Source organism: Dromiciops gliroides, chromosome 4 (genome assembly GCF_019393635.1).
Source record: "Dromiciops gliroides isolate mDroGli1 chromosome 4, mDroGli1.pri, whole genome shotgun sequence".
NCBI lineage: Eukaryota > Metazoa > Chordata > Mammalia > Microbiotheria > Microbiotheriidae > Dromiciops > Dromiciops gliroides.
This window is the reverse complement of record NC_057864.1, coordinates 313,372,495-313,391,566: the sequence shown is the minus strand read 5'-3', so window position 1 is coordinate 313,391,566 and position 19,072 is coordinate 313,372,495. Positions and strand designations below refer to the sequence as shown.

Genomic DNA, 19,072 nt, shown 5'->3' with positions numbered 1-19,072 from the left:
TCTAATACTTCTACTATACCACACTTCCTCTCAACTGTAATGTAAAATTCTGTTACAATTTGCCTCCTACTCTTATTTTAGTGATATTTAGAATAGATACAAAAATATTGTGTCTTTTAAAAATTAGATATTTCGTTTTCAGATGGATAATTTATCCAGAAGCTAAGTTTTGCATTTGGAGATAACCAGTTATATAAAAATGGATTTGGATTTCATGAAGCTGAGTAGTTCTGGACTAAGCATAGGTTGACACTTTTTATAAAAGATGAAAGACATTGAGAAACATGGGATAAGAAAACAAAATTGAATTGAATAATTGTGACAGAACTTTCATTTATTTATTTATTTATTCATTTATTTTATTTTATTTATTTTTTATTTTTTAGTGAGGCAATTGGGGTTAAGTGACTTGCCCGGGGTCACACAGCTAGTAAGTGTTAAGTGTCTGAGGCTGGATTTGAACTCAGGTACTCCTGACTCCAGGGCCTGTGCTCTATCCACTGCGCCACCTAGCTGCCCCTGTGACAGAACTTTTAAAGAGAAGACCTTATTTATAAAAGTAATTTATCATGCTATTTTTATGCTCCTAACATGAAAAAAACAAAACAAAACAAAAAACATATTTGCAGCTATTTTTGCTAAAATATATTTTTCTGTATAATATAGTCATAACATCTAAGTAGTTATTTTTTATGTCCTTATTGTAGTCATTGTGTATACATTTCTTCTGGCTACTGCTTCCTTTACTTGCATTACTTCATAGGCTTTCACATGGCTTATTTTTCTCATTTTTAATGTTATAACTTCATTAGGTTGATAGGGGTAATTTATTCAGCTGCTCATCAGCTGTTGGACATTTAGATTGTTTCCAGTTCACAGTGCTTATAAATAATGTTTGTGTTCATTGTGTGTTGATCAACTGTGATAGACTTGATTTTTCTCAGCAACACAGTGGTCCAAGATAGTTCCAAAGGACTCATGATGAAAATGCTCTCCAAATCCAGAAAAAAAAAGAATGTTGAATCTGGATGCAGATTGAATCATACTATTGTGATGTTTAAAATCTATATTGTGTGATAGCCTTAAATTAGAAGCTTCAGCACCAGTCTTTGGGCATTAAACATTTATTAAAGCATGCAGGTATTAACATGGAGTTCAGAAAGTTAAGAAAAGGTCTATCCAATTAAGAACAATACCTTTTTTTTTTTTTTCAGGGCAGTGGGGGTTAAGTGACTTGCCCAGGGTCACACAGCTAGTAAGTGTCAAGTGTCTGAGGCCGGATTTGAACTCAGGTACTCCTGAATCCAGGGCCGGTACTTTATCCACTGTGCCACCTAGCTGCCCCAGAACAATACCTTTTTAAGGGCTAGCCAGGTGTGATTACAATCCAGTTAACTTGAAGTAGGCTAATCAGCAGTCAGTCACTCTCACTTGATTCAATCAGCCTCAATTAATCTCCAGGTGGGTCTTTGAGTATCTGCTAAATCCCATTATTTCATCACACTATTTCTATTGTTTTTGTTGTTTTTCTTTTTTGAGGTTTTTCCTCTTTGCTCTGATTTTTCTCTTATAACATGACTAATGCAGAAATATGTTTAATGTGATTGTACATATATAACCTATATCAAATTACTTGCTGTCTTGGGGAGGAGGGAGGGAGGGGAGGAGAAAAATTTGAAACTAGAAATCTTATAAAAACAAATGTTGAATACTATCTCTAAATATTACTGGAAAATAATAAAATATTTATATGAAAAAATAATGTTTGTGTTTATGTATATTTGAACAAATCTTTTTTTTTTTTACTTCATAATCACAACATTAAGTTATACTGTCAATGCTGCTATTATTAAATCAATCAAAGTCTCTCTTTGTGACTCTTTTTTTTTTTTTGGTGAGGCAGTTGGGGTTAAGTGATTTGTCCAGGGCCACATAGCTAGTAAATGTTGTATCTAAGGCTGGATTTGAACTCAGGTCCTCCTGACTCCAGGGCCGGTGCTCTATCCACTGTGCCACATAGCTGCCCCATCTCTTTATGATTCTTAAAGAGACCTTAGTTTGTTAATTCTTAAATTGGCAAGGTATTCTTTACCCTAATTACATCACCACCCTGGACATTTGTCCCTTGTCCTGGAATCCCCAGAACTAATTTGGGAATATTTGCTTTGTTATATAGACTTTGGGGAGTTTTCCCTAGGGTGAGATTGGGAAGCAGTCATGCCTTTGGATATGAGTAGTACCCTTTCTTCTTCTTTTTTAAAAATATAAATATTTTATTATTTTCCAGTTACATTTAGAGATAGTTTTCAACATTTGTTTTTATAAAATTTCTGGTTTTGGGGCAGCTAGGTGGTGCAGTGGATAGAGCACCAGCCCTGGATTCAGGAGGACCAGAGTTCAAATCTGGCCCCAGACACTTGACACTTACTAGCTGTGTGACCCTGGGCAAGTCACTTAACCCCAGTTGCTTCACCCCCCCCCCCAAAAGATTTCTAGTTTCAAATTCCCCCCCCTCCCCAAGACAGCAAGTAATCTGTGTACAATCACATTAAAAATATCTCTACATTAGTCATGTTATGAGAGAAGAATCAGAGCAAAGAGGAAAAACCTCAAAAAAAGACAAACAACAAAAAACAATAGAAATAGTATGGTTCAATATGCATCTAGATTCCACAGTTCTTTTTTTTTTTCTGGATTTGGAGAGCTTTTTCCATCATGAGTCCTTTGGAACTATCTTGGACCATTGTATTGCTGAGAAGAATCAAGTCTATCATAGTTGATCAGCATATAATGTTGTTGATACTGTGTACAATGTTCTCCTGGTTCTGCTCATCTCACTCAGCATCAGTTCATGCAAGTCCTTTCAGGTTTCTCTGAAATTTGCCTGCTCATTGTTTCTTACAGCACAATAGTATTCCATTACATTCATATACTACAACTTGTTCAGCCATTCCCCAATTGATGGGCAACCCCTCAATTTCTAATTCCTTGCCACCACAAAAAGAGCAGCTATAAATATTTTTGTATATGTGGGTCCTTTTCCCTTTTTTATGATCTCTTTGAGTACCCGTTCTTCTAAGGCATAGTGACTAAAGGAACAATTTGAAGCTAAAAATCATTTCCCCTAGATTAACAGTATTAGGGATGTGTGTCTGTGTGTGTGTGTGTGCATGTGCATGCATGAGAAAGGAGAAAAAGTTTAAATACTGTTTCAGACTATCTAGGAGACCACAGGCAAGTTACTTGACCTTGTTGAAACCTGTTTCCTCATTTGTAAAATGACAACAATGATACTACCTATCAGGGTTCAATCCAATTCAAAAAGCATTTATTAATCACCTACAATGTAGGTGATCAGTTTAGTATGGCATCCACTGTCAGAGGAGAGAGTAGAGCAGCCTTTATGACTCCAATCTCCTATTTTCCTCTAGACAGGAATCAAGGCCTCCCTTGGATGAGTGGACAAGATTCTAGAGATATCTATTCATGCTTTTATGGAAGCTGCATTTAGACAAAACCCATATGGATATACAGATAACCTATATGGACAACGTCCACCTCAAGATCAAAGATCTTAAGTCTTTCAAAGTTGTTTATAATATTGCAGTATAAATTGTTTTGGTTCCGGCTCACTTTGCTTTCAGTCAGTTCATACAAGTCTTTTTAGGTTTTTCTGACTCCATTAATATTTCATTATATTCATACACTATAATTTCTTCAACCATTCTCTAATTTATGGGTATTCTCTTAGTTTCTTGTTCTTTGCCACTCCCAAAATTGCTGATACAAATTTTTGTACATAGGGGTCCTTTTCCTCTTTCTTCGATCTTGGAATTGCAGAGTCAAAGGGTTTGCACAGTTTGGTAACTTTTGGGGCATAGTTTCTAAACTACTTTCCAAATGTGCCAATTCAGAGTTCCGCCAATATTGTATCGATATACCTTTTTTCTTGCAGCCCCTCCAACATTTGTTATTTTCATTTTTTGTCATCTTTGCTGATCTGTTGATTGTGAGGTAGAATCTCACTTGTATTTCTTTATTAGTGAGTTGGACCATTTTGTCTTATAGTTGTTAATAGCTTGGATTTTTTTTCTTGGTAAATTGCTTGTTCATATCTTTTGACATTTATCATTCATAAAGACTATTGTACCCTAACTCTTTTTTTTTATACTGGGCATAATTCTCATTTCCTTATCATATACAGATTAAGAAGGCATGTCTATAGCCTAGCAAGATTCTTGCCATTTTTACTATAAGAGCTAATTCTTCATTATTGGTTAGAATCAAGTCCAGAATACTTGTACCCCCTGATATGTTGATCCTCTGAAAGGTCAAAGTCAATAATATTACCTTCTCTCTCTCTCTCTCTCTCTCTCTCTCTCTCTCTCTCTCTCTCTCTCTCTCTCTCTAGCAGCTGTTGAGAGAGTTGATGCCTCTTTTACAACTATTACCAGATTTGTGTTTTGTCTTAGTAACTCACTGAATTTTTTTTCAGCTGGCTTGGTGGCCTGTAGCAAATTTTTACCACTGTGTTCTATTTCTCCCTCCTTTGATCCCAATCTAAATGCCCTTCAGGGGCAGCTAGGTGGCACAGTGGATAGAGCACTGGCCCTGGAGTCAGGAATACCTGAGTTTAAATTTGGCTTCAGACATTTGATACTTACTAGCTCTGTGACCCTGGGCAAATCACTTAACCCAAATTGCCTCAAACATCTGGAGCCATCTCCAGTTGACCTGATCTATATCTTGCCTACTGGACCCAGATGGCTCTGGAGCAGAGAGGCTGGTGACTTTGCACAGTCTTCCCTCAGTCATGCAAGTAATGACATCACCTCCTGATGTCATGGTTCTCTTCAAGAATGAAGGACAAATAACAACAACAACAACAACAAATGCCTTCTATCATATCTTTTCCCTTAGGTTAATCGATTTTCAGGTAGGTTAGTTTCTTGATATTGTAATGATTGGAATGATGCCACCTGCTGGAGACTTACTGTAGGAAAGCTCTGCCATGAGGAGAAGGTGTCTGAGGGCAAGCCATGTGGCTTTTCTTTGGCATCAGGAAGTGAAGTTTGCTTGTGGGAGGAAGAGGGGGTGAGGCTGGCTCTCTTACTCTTTCGCCAGGACTCTCATGGAGAGTGGAGCAGGAGAACTGTAGCTCCCCGAGATAGATAGATGAATCTAGGCCTTTCTCTCTCTCTTCACCAAATTCTTATTCTCCTTAATAAATGCTTAAAAATCTAAACTCCTGCTAAAGTTTATAATTTATTGGCGACCACTCATTAGATATTTTAGACAGACTAGCTAGAATTTTAGCCCCTTACAATGTATAAAGTTACCTTCCCTCTTTTAAATAATCTATCCCTTTGAGTAAGATATGCCCTTACATTTCTTTATTCCAGTCATGATATTTACCATTACACATTAAAATCTCTGGTTCAGTCAGGGATTTATTAAGCCTTCCTAGACCCTTTACATAGTTCACTGTTAATTACCATAATCCATTTATTGTTGTAAATATCCATGAACACATTGTATCCTTTCTATCTCTCTTGTTGCTCCTTGTGGATTACTGAGTACTTCTTTTCCTGTTTTTCTTCCTTTGGTGTAACCCTTGCTCTCTGATATGTGGTTTAGTATTTGTGTCTGGACATTTTTTCTTCCTATTCCTTTTAAGTTTAAAATTCCTTCTTGGTTAGATCAGCCAGTCCCTAAGCAAATGTATTTTTCCTAGCCTTTGTTGGTTATACATAATCCTTGACCAAAAGCCCTTCATTTATTTTCTCTTAGGCCATAGTTCAAAAAGTCAAATTCTAGTCTTTAACACCATTTTTTTAGCCAACAGTTCTCTTCTAATTCCCTTCCCTTTTATTGGCATCAGTGAAGAGAATACTATCTGTGTCCCTAAGTCCTACGGTTTTCTTCCCAGAATTTCCTAATTCTCTAGGGGTCCTTTCCAGCTTCCTTCTCATTTGTTCTTTCAAGAATTTCCAGTAGTGGCTAGAAATAGTCATTAGGTTTGAAAAGTCTTGACTTTCTGTTACATCATGCACATAGACCTTGAAAGCGTAACAGGGAAAAATAACAGATTAATCTCAACAGTGACCCAAGAAAGGAAGTTAGATATAATACAAAACACATGAAACTTGATAGTTAAAAAATTAGGTAAACGAGGAAGGACCTGGTGTCAACAAAGAAAGCCCTACCATCAAGAAAAATGGCACAAAATAAATTGGTAACAAAAGTCAACATTGAACGTTTGATGGAAAGTTTGAATTAAGAAATGGTATTAGTGGCAAAATTCTGAGGCTAACAGTCTGATCGAAGGGAAATTCACTTGGAAAATGCCTTGAAAAGTTTATGAGCAAAGACTACAAGAAATAAATGAAGAGGCATTTATTAAGCACTTACTATGTGTCAAGTTGCTATGCTAAAACATAGTATTCTCTGCCCTCAATGAGCTTAGATTTAATGGGTCAAACAACATACACATATAGAAATGTACAAGAAACACATGAAGTAGTTACCAGATAAATTTAGAGAGGGGAAAGCTTTAACAGTTGTTGGAGTTAACGGAGGTAGGTGGACCAGGAAGGGCTTCATGTAGAAGACACAGGAGAGGTAGGTAATCTAAAGATCTTTGAATTTCCCCCCAAATGAAAAGAAAACATTTAATCATTTTTCAGGAAATCACTTAAAATTTCTTGGAGCTAGTAATATCAGAGGACTGTCTATAAATTGATAAAATTCACTGGGTACTCTTAGAGTTCAATGCACCCAAAGAGATTGTTGTTATTTCAGAACTTCTTTGATAATGAGATTTTAGAAGTGCCTAAGAAGAAAAAGCATCACTTACCAAATGATAATTAATAAACCATTTGGAATGCACTGATTATTCACTGGTTAGGAGAAAATAGAGAAACTAGGTATTTTTAAGTTGGCGAATGTATGGGAAAGTAATGGAATGGAATACTTATTGTGCTACATAAAAATGATGAATTTAAAGAATTCAAGAAACTATGAGAAGACATATGAAATAATAAAGAATGAAGAAAAGCAGAACCAAAAGAACAGCATACACATTGACTACAACTAAGTGCTTAAACACATCACTAACAGTAAAACAAAAAAACACATTACATGAATACTAGAGAAACTAAGAAAAGATAATGAAACCAAGAAAGATGTTACAATTTATATACACATCTTTTGAATCAGTAAATGTCAGTTTATAAACCCTAGTGTAATCATTTAAAGCTTCTTTTTGTTTTGTTTTATCTATCATGTATTTCTTTTCTTAATTACGTTTTTGTTTAAATATTTGAATACCTGTATATGTATAAGGAAATGATAATAAAATATATGTTAAAAAAGTTCCAACTCTTCACAGTATCTTTGATTAATAAGATGAAGTTAAAAGGAGAGAGAGGGCTTTTTATTTTTTTATGGTACTCTTTTGACCTTTTCTCTCATGAAGTCTCTGAAGGTCCCTAGAGGTCTAGTTTGTATAAACAATGACTGAAAGTCAGAGTGATAGCCAAAGCATACAGAGAGGACTCCCCTTTGTCAGCATTTGGCAGGGAAGTATGTAGGTGGTATTTATGAGCATACTTTCCTCCAAGTTTCTTAATTTGCCAAAACATTGATAATGATGTCAACATTACAGAGAGGTTAATTATTGCTCTTAGGAACATCCATTTTTATTTCCCTGATTACATTTAAAGCTAGTTTTGTTTCATAGTTGTTTTTTTTTTTTAAACTGTCAGCTGGCTTATTGGATTACGGTAGTTTAACTGCAGCATAAACATGAACTATCCTTTCAGTATTTAGATTGCAGGAGCATTCAGTACTTATAAGTTATTAGGGGATTCTTTGTCTACTTTATTACCATGACATGTCCAAGATATTCTTTGTATGGAATATATTGACATTTTATTCAATTCTTAGTTGATAAACTACCTAAAGATGTTTAGAGGATCAAGAGGCTAGCTCAGATTTCTCTGCAGTTACATCAAGTGACCTGGGCTTAATTTTTTAACATGCCATTGTTCTTGTTCTACTCTACAAATAGGTATAGCAGTGCTCCAGGAGTACTTTGAATACAGCCAAATCCTGATTAGGGCCAAAGAAGTGATCACATTGTTTGAATTCAAATAAGTTAATTTGAATTCAAACTACATATTTTAATTGGGCTTCAGCCAGTCACTATGGTTTTCACAATCGCAAATTTGAATAGTACAAGTTCAAATACATGTAGCTATTTCAAAGAGATTCATCCCTAGCTGTATTTATAGAAAAGCACAAAACAAATATAAGAACACATGTATTCTTTGTAATTCATCTGCAAGGGTTAAAGGATATGGAAGTACAATTCCAAAGAAAAGAAGAGATCAGTCCAGGTCAGGATCAGGGGAATGGTCTAAATTTGGACAAAATTACCTGTCAGTCTTTTGTTGTCTTATGAATCTGTGTTTTAAATTTTAAACATATTTTTTTCCCTCTCTTAAAGGGTGCCATTTTCTTGGAAGGTGTGACAGTTAAAGGTGTAACCCAAGTAACAACTCAACCAAAGTTAGGAGAGATACAGCAAAAATGTCATCATTTCTGTGGCTGGGAAGGGTAATGTACATTTTAAAAATATTTTTCCCATACTATTTCTGTAGTACTTATTAGTGGAAGCGTTGGGGAATTTATTTTTTATTTTTAAATTTTTTTTACAATTGAAGTTTACACTTTTATTTAAAGCACTTACAAAGAAATTAAATGAGAATGTTATCACATTATTTGATATCCAAAATTTGCCTCTGAGGCAAAATGAAAAGCAAAATTTGATCACCCACAGGGCTTCAGTGCCTAGAACTAACAGTTTATTTCCTGTTCCAATTCTCCTGTTTTGGGTAACTGGAAGAGCCAGATTTGTCAATTTCTTACATAGGGAGAGGGGAATTAATGGACATACATCCTTCTTTGTAGTCAGAAGTTTAAGATAGTCATCTTTAAGTATGTCTCATCTACCTCACCTTTAAAATTACCCTAGGTTTATATTGATTACAATTGAAAAGAGAATAAGGAACCATTTCTTTTCATCGCTCCTGTCAGTAACAGATAATTGTACTAGAAATTGTTATTGGTGAAGTGGATTTGCTCTTTGTTAAAACTTAAGTTAAGCACATGGTTCCTGAGTTTATCTTAAGAATTCTTGTTATTGCTTTGTAGAACTCAAATAGATTAACTAGAAATAATTGTAACTAAAAAATGAAAATGACATAATAATAAATAGCATTGGTTTTCATACTATGTACAGTCTCACTAGTACACTTTTATCTTGACTTACAGTACTTTTGTTTTACTACTTCTGGACATCTTTTTTTTTTTTTTTTTAGTGAGGCAATTGGGGTTAAGTGACTTGCCTAGGGTCACACAGCTAGTAAGTGTGTAAAGTGTCTGAGGCCAGATTTGAACTCAGGTACTCCTGACTCCAGGTGCTCTATCCACTGCGCCACCTAGCTGCCCCTTGGACATCTTTTGAATAGACACTTTCAAAATCTGTTAATTTTGCCAGATTGGCTATTTGTGATATAAACATAGGGGTTCTGGAATAAAATTCATGATTATTTCTAGTGTAAGCCAGTATTTGATTTTTTTCCTAAGGCAGAAGACTCATAAACAAACCCGTATTAATATTTAGTTCTCAAATATTAGTTGTTTGTAATTACTTCATCAGTTTTGGTAACACCAGTTTGGAACTCTTAAGTATTTGTACTCTAAAATTCTAAACATGATAAACTATTTTCATGTTATTCTCATAGAAGAGTTAAGACATTGAGAAGAAAGGAACTTAGGCAAGTTTGATTTAAGAAATTCCTTGTTTTGTACAAAAACCTGCCATAAAATAATAATATATATATATATTTTCTTTTAGGTCTGGATTTCCTGGAGCACAGCCTGTTTCCATGGACAAGCAAAATATTAAATTGCTAGAGCAGAATCCATATAAAGTAAGCTGGAAAGCAGATGGTACTCGGTAAGTTTGGCTTCTAAAATAATATATACAAATCACCCTATTGCTCAAAGAAAATTACGTTGTTGTTAAGGAAAGTTTGCACCCTTGAGAGTGTGAATTTCTGCCTTTATATACCAGAAACATGTTTCATATCTATTAAAAATATTTAATATCTCTTGTGATAATTTATTCTGGCATTATGCAATTAATGCCTTCAGAATTTTTTGTTTCCAGTATTCATCATTTTGGTATAATCCTACATGTTATGTTAATTTTGTTAATCTTCTGTACTTACTGCACTTTTAATGTGTTTAAAGCTTTCTGTTTAATTTTAAACAATAATTTTTCAGCATTCCTGAAGGTTAAATGATTTCTTGTTAAGGTTAATTCAATTTTAATTGATAATTACTGAGTATGATTAAAGGTTAAGTCATGTGCTTTCAGTTTTATTATCCAAAAAATAATCACCTTTCTTAAATGGTGGCCTCTTTTTCCTTCACTTTTATATTTGCATACCATACTTGTAATCCTTTGCAAGGTTGTATCTCCTTGTATAAATACTCTCTGAAGACTGCTATTTTATCCTTACCGCTTAAGATTGGCTTTAGTGGAGCTTAATGCCCTTTCTACTATTATTCTTTACTCATTTTGTGTTATTTTTTTGTTATTCATCTTAGTCAGTTTTTCTATATGAATTAGAATTGTTCTTCTGATAGAGGGTGAAAAGATTTGCATTTTTAGGTATTGCACAACTTTTTCTTCTTGTTTTTTTTTTCCTCCCAAATAAGAAAAAAGTTACTTTTTAAAAATGTTGGGGGCAGCTAGATGGCGCAGTGGTTAAAGCACCGGCCCTGAATTCAGGAGTACCTGAGTTCAAATCCGGCCTCAGACACTTGACACTTACTAGCTGTGTGACCCTGGGCAAGTCACTTAACCCCCATTGCCTGCAAAAAACCAAAAAAAATTAAAAAATTAAAAAAAATGTTGGAGGTATAGTTTTTCTTTCCTTGAGTGCTTATTTTGAATGATTGTGTGGATTGTTGCTATTTGTTTCTTTGAAATATTTTTGGTGTTTTGGTAGGTGATGAGTAAACATATCGCTTATTATATCATATAGGCTAGTTAACTTTGATGACTTTAGATGCCAGGTATGGAAAAATAGAGTGGGAGGATATGTGCATTTTTCAATATGGCATAATAAACATTTTATTTAAATGTACCTTTCTGTCTCCTTTTAAGTGAGCACTATATTTTTGATTTATGATAGATGATTTTTTATTCTAGGTTTGTGTGAAGATGTTTTTTCTTTAATTAATTGACCTTCTTTGGGGAAATGTTGAGTATAACTCTTTTCTTGCCATTCTTTTAGAATTGGTTTGTAAACTGTAAAAAGAAGGCACCTGCTTTAGCTGCAAGGTCCTTTTGATATAAGTAGAAATAGGTGGTAGCTGGAGTTAGGGATAAGGTTGAATCATGTTGTTTCATTGTTGTAAATTAATATAACCCTTCTCTGGGGTGAAGTTCAGAAAGATGAGGGGGAGGAGAGGAAGAAAAATGAATTTAGGAGTAATAGATGTTTGTGTGAAAGATTTGGTAGTTTTAGAGTGTATGTCATACTTTAGCAGACATACTTTAGCAGTGTGATGTGAGACAAAGCTAATGCATTTAAGAGAAACAACATATTTAGAATGATGGAAATGTCAACTACTGTTGTACCTGGGCCTAGTCAAATCATATCTACAATATGGTGTCAGGTTTAATTTTTTCTTTTTTGGCAGGGCAATGGGGGTTAAGTGACTTGCCCAGGGTCACACAGCTAGTAAGTGTCAAGTGTCTGAGGCCGGATTTGAACTCAGGTACTCCTGACTTCAGGGCCGGTGCTCTATCCACTGCGCCACCTAGCTGCCCAGGTTCAATTTTTAGAAAGGGCATATAAATGAGAGTGAACAGGATAATGAAGGGACTGGAAATCATTCCATAGCAGTATTGAATGAAGGCATTAGGCATGTTTAGCTTGGAGGTAAGAAAATTCAGGGAATATAAGCTAGTTGCCTTCAAATATTTGAAGAACTGTCATGTGCAAGATTGATTAAACTTGTTCTTCTTGGTCTCAGAAGGAAGAACAGTAGAGGGCATAGGTAGAAGCAATGAATAGAAGTTGCAGAGAGTCAGATTTAGGGTCGATTGAAGGGGAATATTAAATCTCTCCAAAAGTGGGTGGACTTTCTTGGGAGACCCTCTCAGAGTGGGGGTCTTTAAGGAGAGTTTAGTTAAGACTACTTAGCAGTTATGTAGAGGGAAATTTCTTGATTAAATAATGATAGGTCTAGAATGACTCCTCTTGTGGCCCCCTTCAACTTCTTTATAAGGATAATGTCCCTGATATTTATTTAAGGAATATTCAGATGACTGAATCCCGACTACCAGGAAGTTTTACTACAGTTTTAGTTTTGAACTTAGATCTGTGTAGAAAACTTAGTTGATGTTCATTACCTTCCCCAGTTTAGGCCTTAAGCTAAAAATAAGCCTGGAGTGATCTGTACCTTTGTCCTGTTTTCTTCTGTGTCTTGTATAGGCAATCCTTAACTACTCTTGGGTACCCAGCTTGTTATGGCAAAATTATAAAGGCCTTTTAATTGGCTTTTGACTCTCCTCTGAATCTTTTCAATTTGGTCCCCAAATAATTTATTCTTTTCGTAGTGCAATTATGAGGTCTGCTAGTGGCTTAGAGCCTTCTTCAGTGGTGCTGTGCCTTGTCAGGGCTCCATGCTCTGGACTTTATTTGCTAAGAATGACTCGCTCCTTTCTGTGAAGTCTAAGTTGTTTTAGCTTCAGAAAAGACTGAAAATAAAGTGGGGTAGGTTTAGAGGTAAAAGAGCAAACCCTTCAATAGAATAGCAGTGAATTGCAAGTCATATTTAGATATGACTTAATTATTTCTGGAAACACTTTATAGAATGTCTATTGTAGGCAGCAGGAAGAAAACCCCTCAACAACTACTAGTAGTGAGCCCATTTATTGTCCTTATTTCACAATTGCTGAACTGACTTGGACTCTGGTAACAATCTTTTGCCTCTAGGGGTCTCTGATACTGAATGTATAAGGAAAGGGCTTGGATGGAGCAGTGCTGGATAATTATGAGTCTTGAGGATATGGGGTTAGTCTGGATAAGGCCTAGAAATAAGTGTGACTTGAGTGACAATTTAAATATATTTCTGTAGTGGATTACAAAATCTTTGTAATAGGCAATCTTTCTTAAAAATCAGTGAATCAGATATTTAGTAAGCAATATAAAAGTAATATCAAACAATGTAGGAATTAACAGGAAAGCCAAATAATGATTCCATAGATTTAGTCCCATGGGTAGGTTGAATTCTGGAATTCTCTGCCCTCCAAAACCAAATTTGTGTCATAGTTGGGTTGATATAAAAATCTTTGTATTATTATTATTTTTTTTTTGCAGGGCAATGAGGGTTAAGTGACTTGCCCAGGGTCACACAGCTAATGTCAAGTGTCTGAGGCCGGGTTTGAACTCAGGTCCTCCTGAATCCAGGCCTGGTGCTTTATCCTCTGCACCACCTAGCCGCCCCTGTACTATTTTTTGAAAGTAAAATTTTTAGAATAAAACTTTACAAAATTTTTGTAAAAAATTTGTCTTAGCTTTATTTTCAGTTGGAGGGTTTTCCTGTTTAATTACTAGCTGAATACCTTTGACTTTCAAAATTAAAGTAATAGATTCATAGAGTATTAGAGTTAGAAGGGACTTGAGAGATCATCTCAAAATTCTAGCAAGAATATTTTCAGGGCAGCTAGGTGCGCAGTGGATAAAACACTAGCCCTGGATTCAGGAGGACTTGAGTTCAAATCCGGCCTCAGACACTTGACACTAGCTGTGTGACCCTGGGCAAGTCACTTAACTAATGGAGAGAAGAGGACATAGGAGAGATGTTGTGATGGTAGAAATGATGAGATTTGACTGCAGATTGGTATGTGGAGTGAGAGATCATAAAGAGTCGAGGATGTCATATAGGTTGTAAGCTGGGGGGACTGGGATGATGGTGGTAGTCTTGACAGTAATAGGAAAGCTAGGAAGTGGGAAGGGTTTAGGCAGAAAGAGAATGAGTTTAATTTTGGACATGTTGAATTTCAAATTTCTATAGGATATGTAATTCAAGGTGTTTAATAGGCAGTTGGAGATAGAAGAATGGAGGTCAACAGAGAGCTTAGGGCCAGATAAGTAGATTTGAGTTTCATCAAGCATAGAGATGGTCATGGGAGCCAGTGACATTACCAATTAAAAAGTATAGAGGGAAAAGAGAAGAGGACCCAGGACAGAGCCCTGTGGGGCACTCAGGATTATTGCGTGTGACCTGAATGAAGATCTAGAAAAGGAGACTGAGAAGGAGAGTCAGATAGGTCAGAGGAGAGCTAGGAGAGACTAGTCAGGAAAACCTAGAGAGAAGGAAATATCAAGGAGAAGAGGGTTATCGGCAATGTCAAAAGTTGAAGAGAGGTCACGAAGGATTAAGATTGTGAAAAAGCCATAGATTTGGCCATTAAGAGATTATTAGTGGGGCAGCTAGGTGGCTCAGTGGATAGAGCACCGGCCCTGAAGTCAGGAGGACCTGAGTTCAAATCTGAACTCAGACACTTAACACTTACTAGCTGTGTGACCCTAGGCAAGTCACTTAATCCCAATTGCCTCACACCGCCCCCCCCCCCCAAAAAAAAGAGATTATTAGTAACTTTGGAGGGAGCAGTTGTGGTTGAATAATGAGGTAGGAATCTAGACTGTAGAGAGTTAAGAACATTAGAGGAAAGTAAGTGGAGGTATCTATTACAGATGGCCTTCTCAAAGAGCTTAGTCATAAATGGAAAGAGATATGGGGCAAAGCTAGTGGAAATAGTTCAAGCGAGAGCTTTTTGGAGGATGACAGAAATGTGGGCATATTTGTAGGCAGTAGGGAAGCCGTCATTACTCAGGGAGAGATTGAAGATAAGTGAAAGAGTAGGGATGATAGAGATGGTGATCTGCTGGAGAAGAAGGGATAGAATGGGATTGGTTGTTGATATAGGGATTTACCTTGATAAGGAGAAGGGCTGCCATGGGTGAAGGTGGAGATAGTGATAGAAGCCATCTGGGAGATGTAGGTTGATGTAAGTTGAGGGGGAGGGGAGAAGAAGATCTTGTGAATGATCATAAGTTTTTCAGTGAAACATGAGGCAAGGTTCTTAGCTGAGAGGGTGGGAGAAGGAGCAGTATAGGAGGTTTGAGGAGATATGAAAAAGTTTGGAAAATCTGTTGTGGTGAATGGGATAGCAAGTCATTTATGGAGTTCTAAAAGGATTGCTTTGCTGCAAAGGGGGTCTCGTTGAGATTATGTAACATGTTTGTAGTGCATCTAATCAGTGTGGTTTTGAGATTTTTTTTTTCCTAGCTTCATTTAGTAGCACTAGTAGGAGTGATAGCAGCGGCTATTGGGAGTAATTCAGGGCTGAGGCATGGAGAGATTGGTAATAGGGTAAAGGGAGAGATTCAAGAGAAGATGATAGTGTACAGTTAAACTGGTTCACTAAGGAGTCAAGCTATGGAAGGGAAGAGAATGTAGCCAGTGCTAGGGTGTTGGCTTGGGAAATTACTGAGAGGTTGAGGTATTGGATGTCACAGTGAGAAGGAAGAATAGAGTTTGTATTTTGCAAGGAATAAAGTGTGGAATGGTAACAGATTGGGATCAGGTAAGGTAATTTCACAGTTTATGAACATGGGAGTGAAGCATTTGTGAGTGATAACAAGATCAAGAGTGTGATGATATTTGTGTGTAGTTGAGATGAGGTGGAGGAGCAGGTCACTGAAAATTACTAAGTTGTGAAACTGGGAGGTAAGGGTGTTTAGTCTCCTGAGTATAGAGGTAGGAGTTGGGGAAGAAAGACTGTGAATTGGGCACTGAACTCATTAAACCCTTTTTTCCTTTGTAGCCAATCATGTGTTGATGTGCCTGAAAAAATTGCTAGCTGGCCAATACTCTTGTGATGAACTTAATTAATCATCCTTGACACACAGAACATCGCCAGGTTTATGCTTAGAGCCTTTTCATTTTTCTGTGATACCTCAGAGCCAAAATGAGACAGCAGCTATGTGGTCCAAAAGGATTCAGTTTCCATTACAAGAACCCTGGAAAGCGTCATCTAACCTCTGCTTGAAGACTTCCAGAGTGAGAGAACCTCCTGAGGCAGCCTATTCCATTATGGATAGCTCAAATTGTTAGGAAGTTTTTACTGACATCAAGGCTAAATTTGCTAGTGTTTTTAGGCCTATTCTTCTGTTTCTTTTATGAAAGCAAAAGATTTGTAGAGATAAGAAAGATTTCATTTATAAAGGCTTTGTTAGTATTTTGTATTTCTGTGTCAGGTAGACAGATATCATGGTATAGTAGAAAGCATGTTGCATTGGGAGTTAAAGCTGGGTTCAAATTTCAGTTCTTCCACTTACTACCTCGGTCAAGTAAGTTTACCTCCAAGCTTCAATCTCTATCTCTAAGATCAGAAGATTTGTTAGACGATGACCTCTAAGTTCTAAATCAACGTTTCTTAATTGTTTTTTTGTGTCACGGTCCCCTTTGTCAGTATATTGAAACCTTTGGACCCCTTTTCAGAATAATGTTTTTTAGCACATAAAATACATAGGATTACAAAGGAGAGCAGCTATTATATGATATTGTTATTACAATATTTTTTAAAAGACTTGGACCACAGGTTTTTAAGAACTGCTCTAAATCTAGTTTCTATGAGCCCTGTTTATCTTTTCTGCTTCTCAGAGGGTTCTAGCCCAAAACCTGACTGCTCCATCTTTATAAGCTCCCATATGAGATCAAGACAGATAACTCTGGGTATTATCATTATTAAGCAATTAATTACTACGAGCTTTGCACCAATACACCCCCCCCCACACACATACACACAAAACATTGGTATACATAAAAACTATATATAATTCAGAGCTGGGATTTCGTTGGTGTTTGTATTCCTTCTAATGGAACAGATCACAATTTCCCATGACTTAAGTGATGGCTAAACAGAATTGTGGTGGCTGAAAAATTTTATCATCTTGTGGCCAAGCTTGTGATGAGCCTTTCTCAACATAACCAGACTGATCTGTGAGCAACAGACGTGAAGCTCGTTTAACAGTTTCATATTTAAAGCCTTTTCACCTTGGTGTAGAACCTACTGAATCTTATGCTATGTTAGTATAGCCTTTGAGAACTCAGGGTCACATTACTACTATGATGAGATATTGAATGGTATTGTAGTGGAAGAGTGTATGTAATATGATATACTGTTATGTAATATATACACACACACATATACGAATGTAATACATATGAATTATATTGCAAAGTAATAAACAGAATGGACAAATAAATTTTAATTAACAAGGTCTTATTCGATTTTTCATAGATTCTTTTACATCTTTATTTGTAATATATAGACCATTAAACTTTGTTAATTTATATTATAATACTTTTGCATTTTCATAATTCTGAAAAGATAAGCTTTGATCAAATATGGAATATTTGTTATAGTTTCAAATTAAGGATTAAGTGTATAATGTGTAAACCTGTTTTGCAAATATTTTCCCTAGGTTCATGGGATCTTATGCCACTAGCATTATTACATTAATTAAACTTTACCTCTTTTGACAAATTAAAATGTGCTTAAATTGAGTCAAGCAGAAGGCATAATAGCCTAACCATTTTTATAAAAGTTACCACTGAGTGGAATTGTACTATCAGAGTGGTAAATGAACTAAATTTTAACTGGCAAGTCAATAATAAAGAAAATCTCTCAGACCATTTAGAAGACAAAAACCAGAATGATTTGGGTTTTTTTTTTTTGTAGTCTATACCATTCAAGTCAATATTTTAATTCAATAATAAAAACAGTATTGTAAAGAATTGAGAAAAGGGAGACTAAAAGTATCATTCATTTCCAGTTTTAATGTTTTATAATTTACAGAAGGCTTTGGGTTGAATATTGACCACTTTCCTATCCATTTAGCAAAATTAAATATATTTGATTTAAGGAATGACAGCTGGTGAATTTAGGAAAAGAGGGAATTGGGGAATTAAAATTAAGAGCAACTAATTTTCTAAGGCAAAACCTGAAGTGCAGGTTCAAAATAAATGCACAGGGGGCAGCTAGGTGGCGCAGTGGATAAAACACCAGCCCTGGATTCAGGAGGGACCTGAGTTCAAATCTGAATTTAGGCACTTGACACTAGCTGTGTGATCCTGGGTAAGTCACAACCCTCATTGCCCAGCAAGAAGAAAAAGAAAAAGAACAAAATAAATGCACATTTTGGGATTATGAAGGCTCCCACAGCTTGGGAGCCACACTGACTCTTTATTAGTCTGAGAATTAGTATTAGTTTTGGACTGAAGCTTCTTTCTATGCTGGAATTCCATTTCTTTTTATCCTTATTGAATTGATGAGGAAAGAGAGAAAAGCTGTGTTGTCAAAGAAAGGAGCCTCACTCTCTTGCCTTTAATTGGAACTCTACTTTTTGTGCTTACTTGCATGTCTTTTAAATTCACTCATCTCTGAGCATAAAATAAGTAAATAAATAATAAGTGTGTGTGTTGAAAATGAGAGGGAGAGACAAGACAAAATTAATAGTAGGAAAGTGTCACTGTTGGCTAAAGGAGTTCGATGAAATTGAACTTGACTTTCATAAATATCTTACTAGGGCAGGAAATACACGAGGAGTGTGAACAATTAGTAATGAATAGAAAGTATGTCACTTTAATTGATAGTATGTGAGAGATGACTTGTAAAATATGAATCCGTACATGTATTTTTGGGTTTTTAAGACAATGATGTATGTGGACTTCAAGTGTGCATGTAAATGTAACCTATGTATTATAAATTTTGAATACAGATAAACAGATTTGAACATTGTGCATTTAAACCCTTGAGAAATGTAGCTAATAAATTGAATAATTAGGAATTAGGAAGTTCCGTGACAAGAAAAATGAGCATAACTTAAGTATAATTTTGTGGTTTTGTAGATTA

The 19,072-nt window shown here is 35.8% G+C and overlaps 1 protein-coding gene across 1 annotated transcript in view; it reads left to right on the top strand.

The window, feature by feature from the left end:
• RNGTT (RNA guanylyltransferase and 5'-phosphatase) overlaps nucleotides 1-19,072 on the top strand; it is a 366,172-nt gene that overhangs the window by 26,332 nt on the left and 320,768 nt on the right. Inside the window, 2 exon segments of the mRNA XM_044004408.1 lie at nucleotides 8,510-8,619; nucleotides 9,923-10,024. Of these exon segments, the coding sequence (XP_043860343.1) occupies nucleotides 8,510-8,619; nucleotides 9,923-10,024 (212 nt within the window).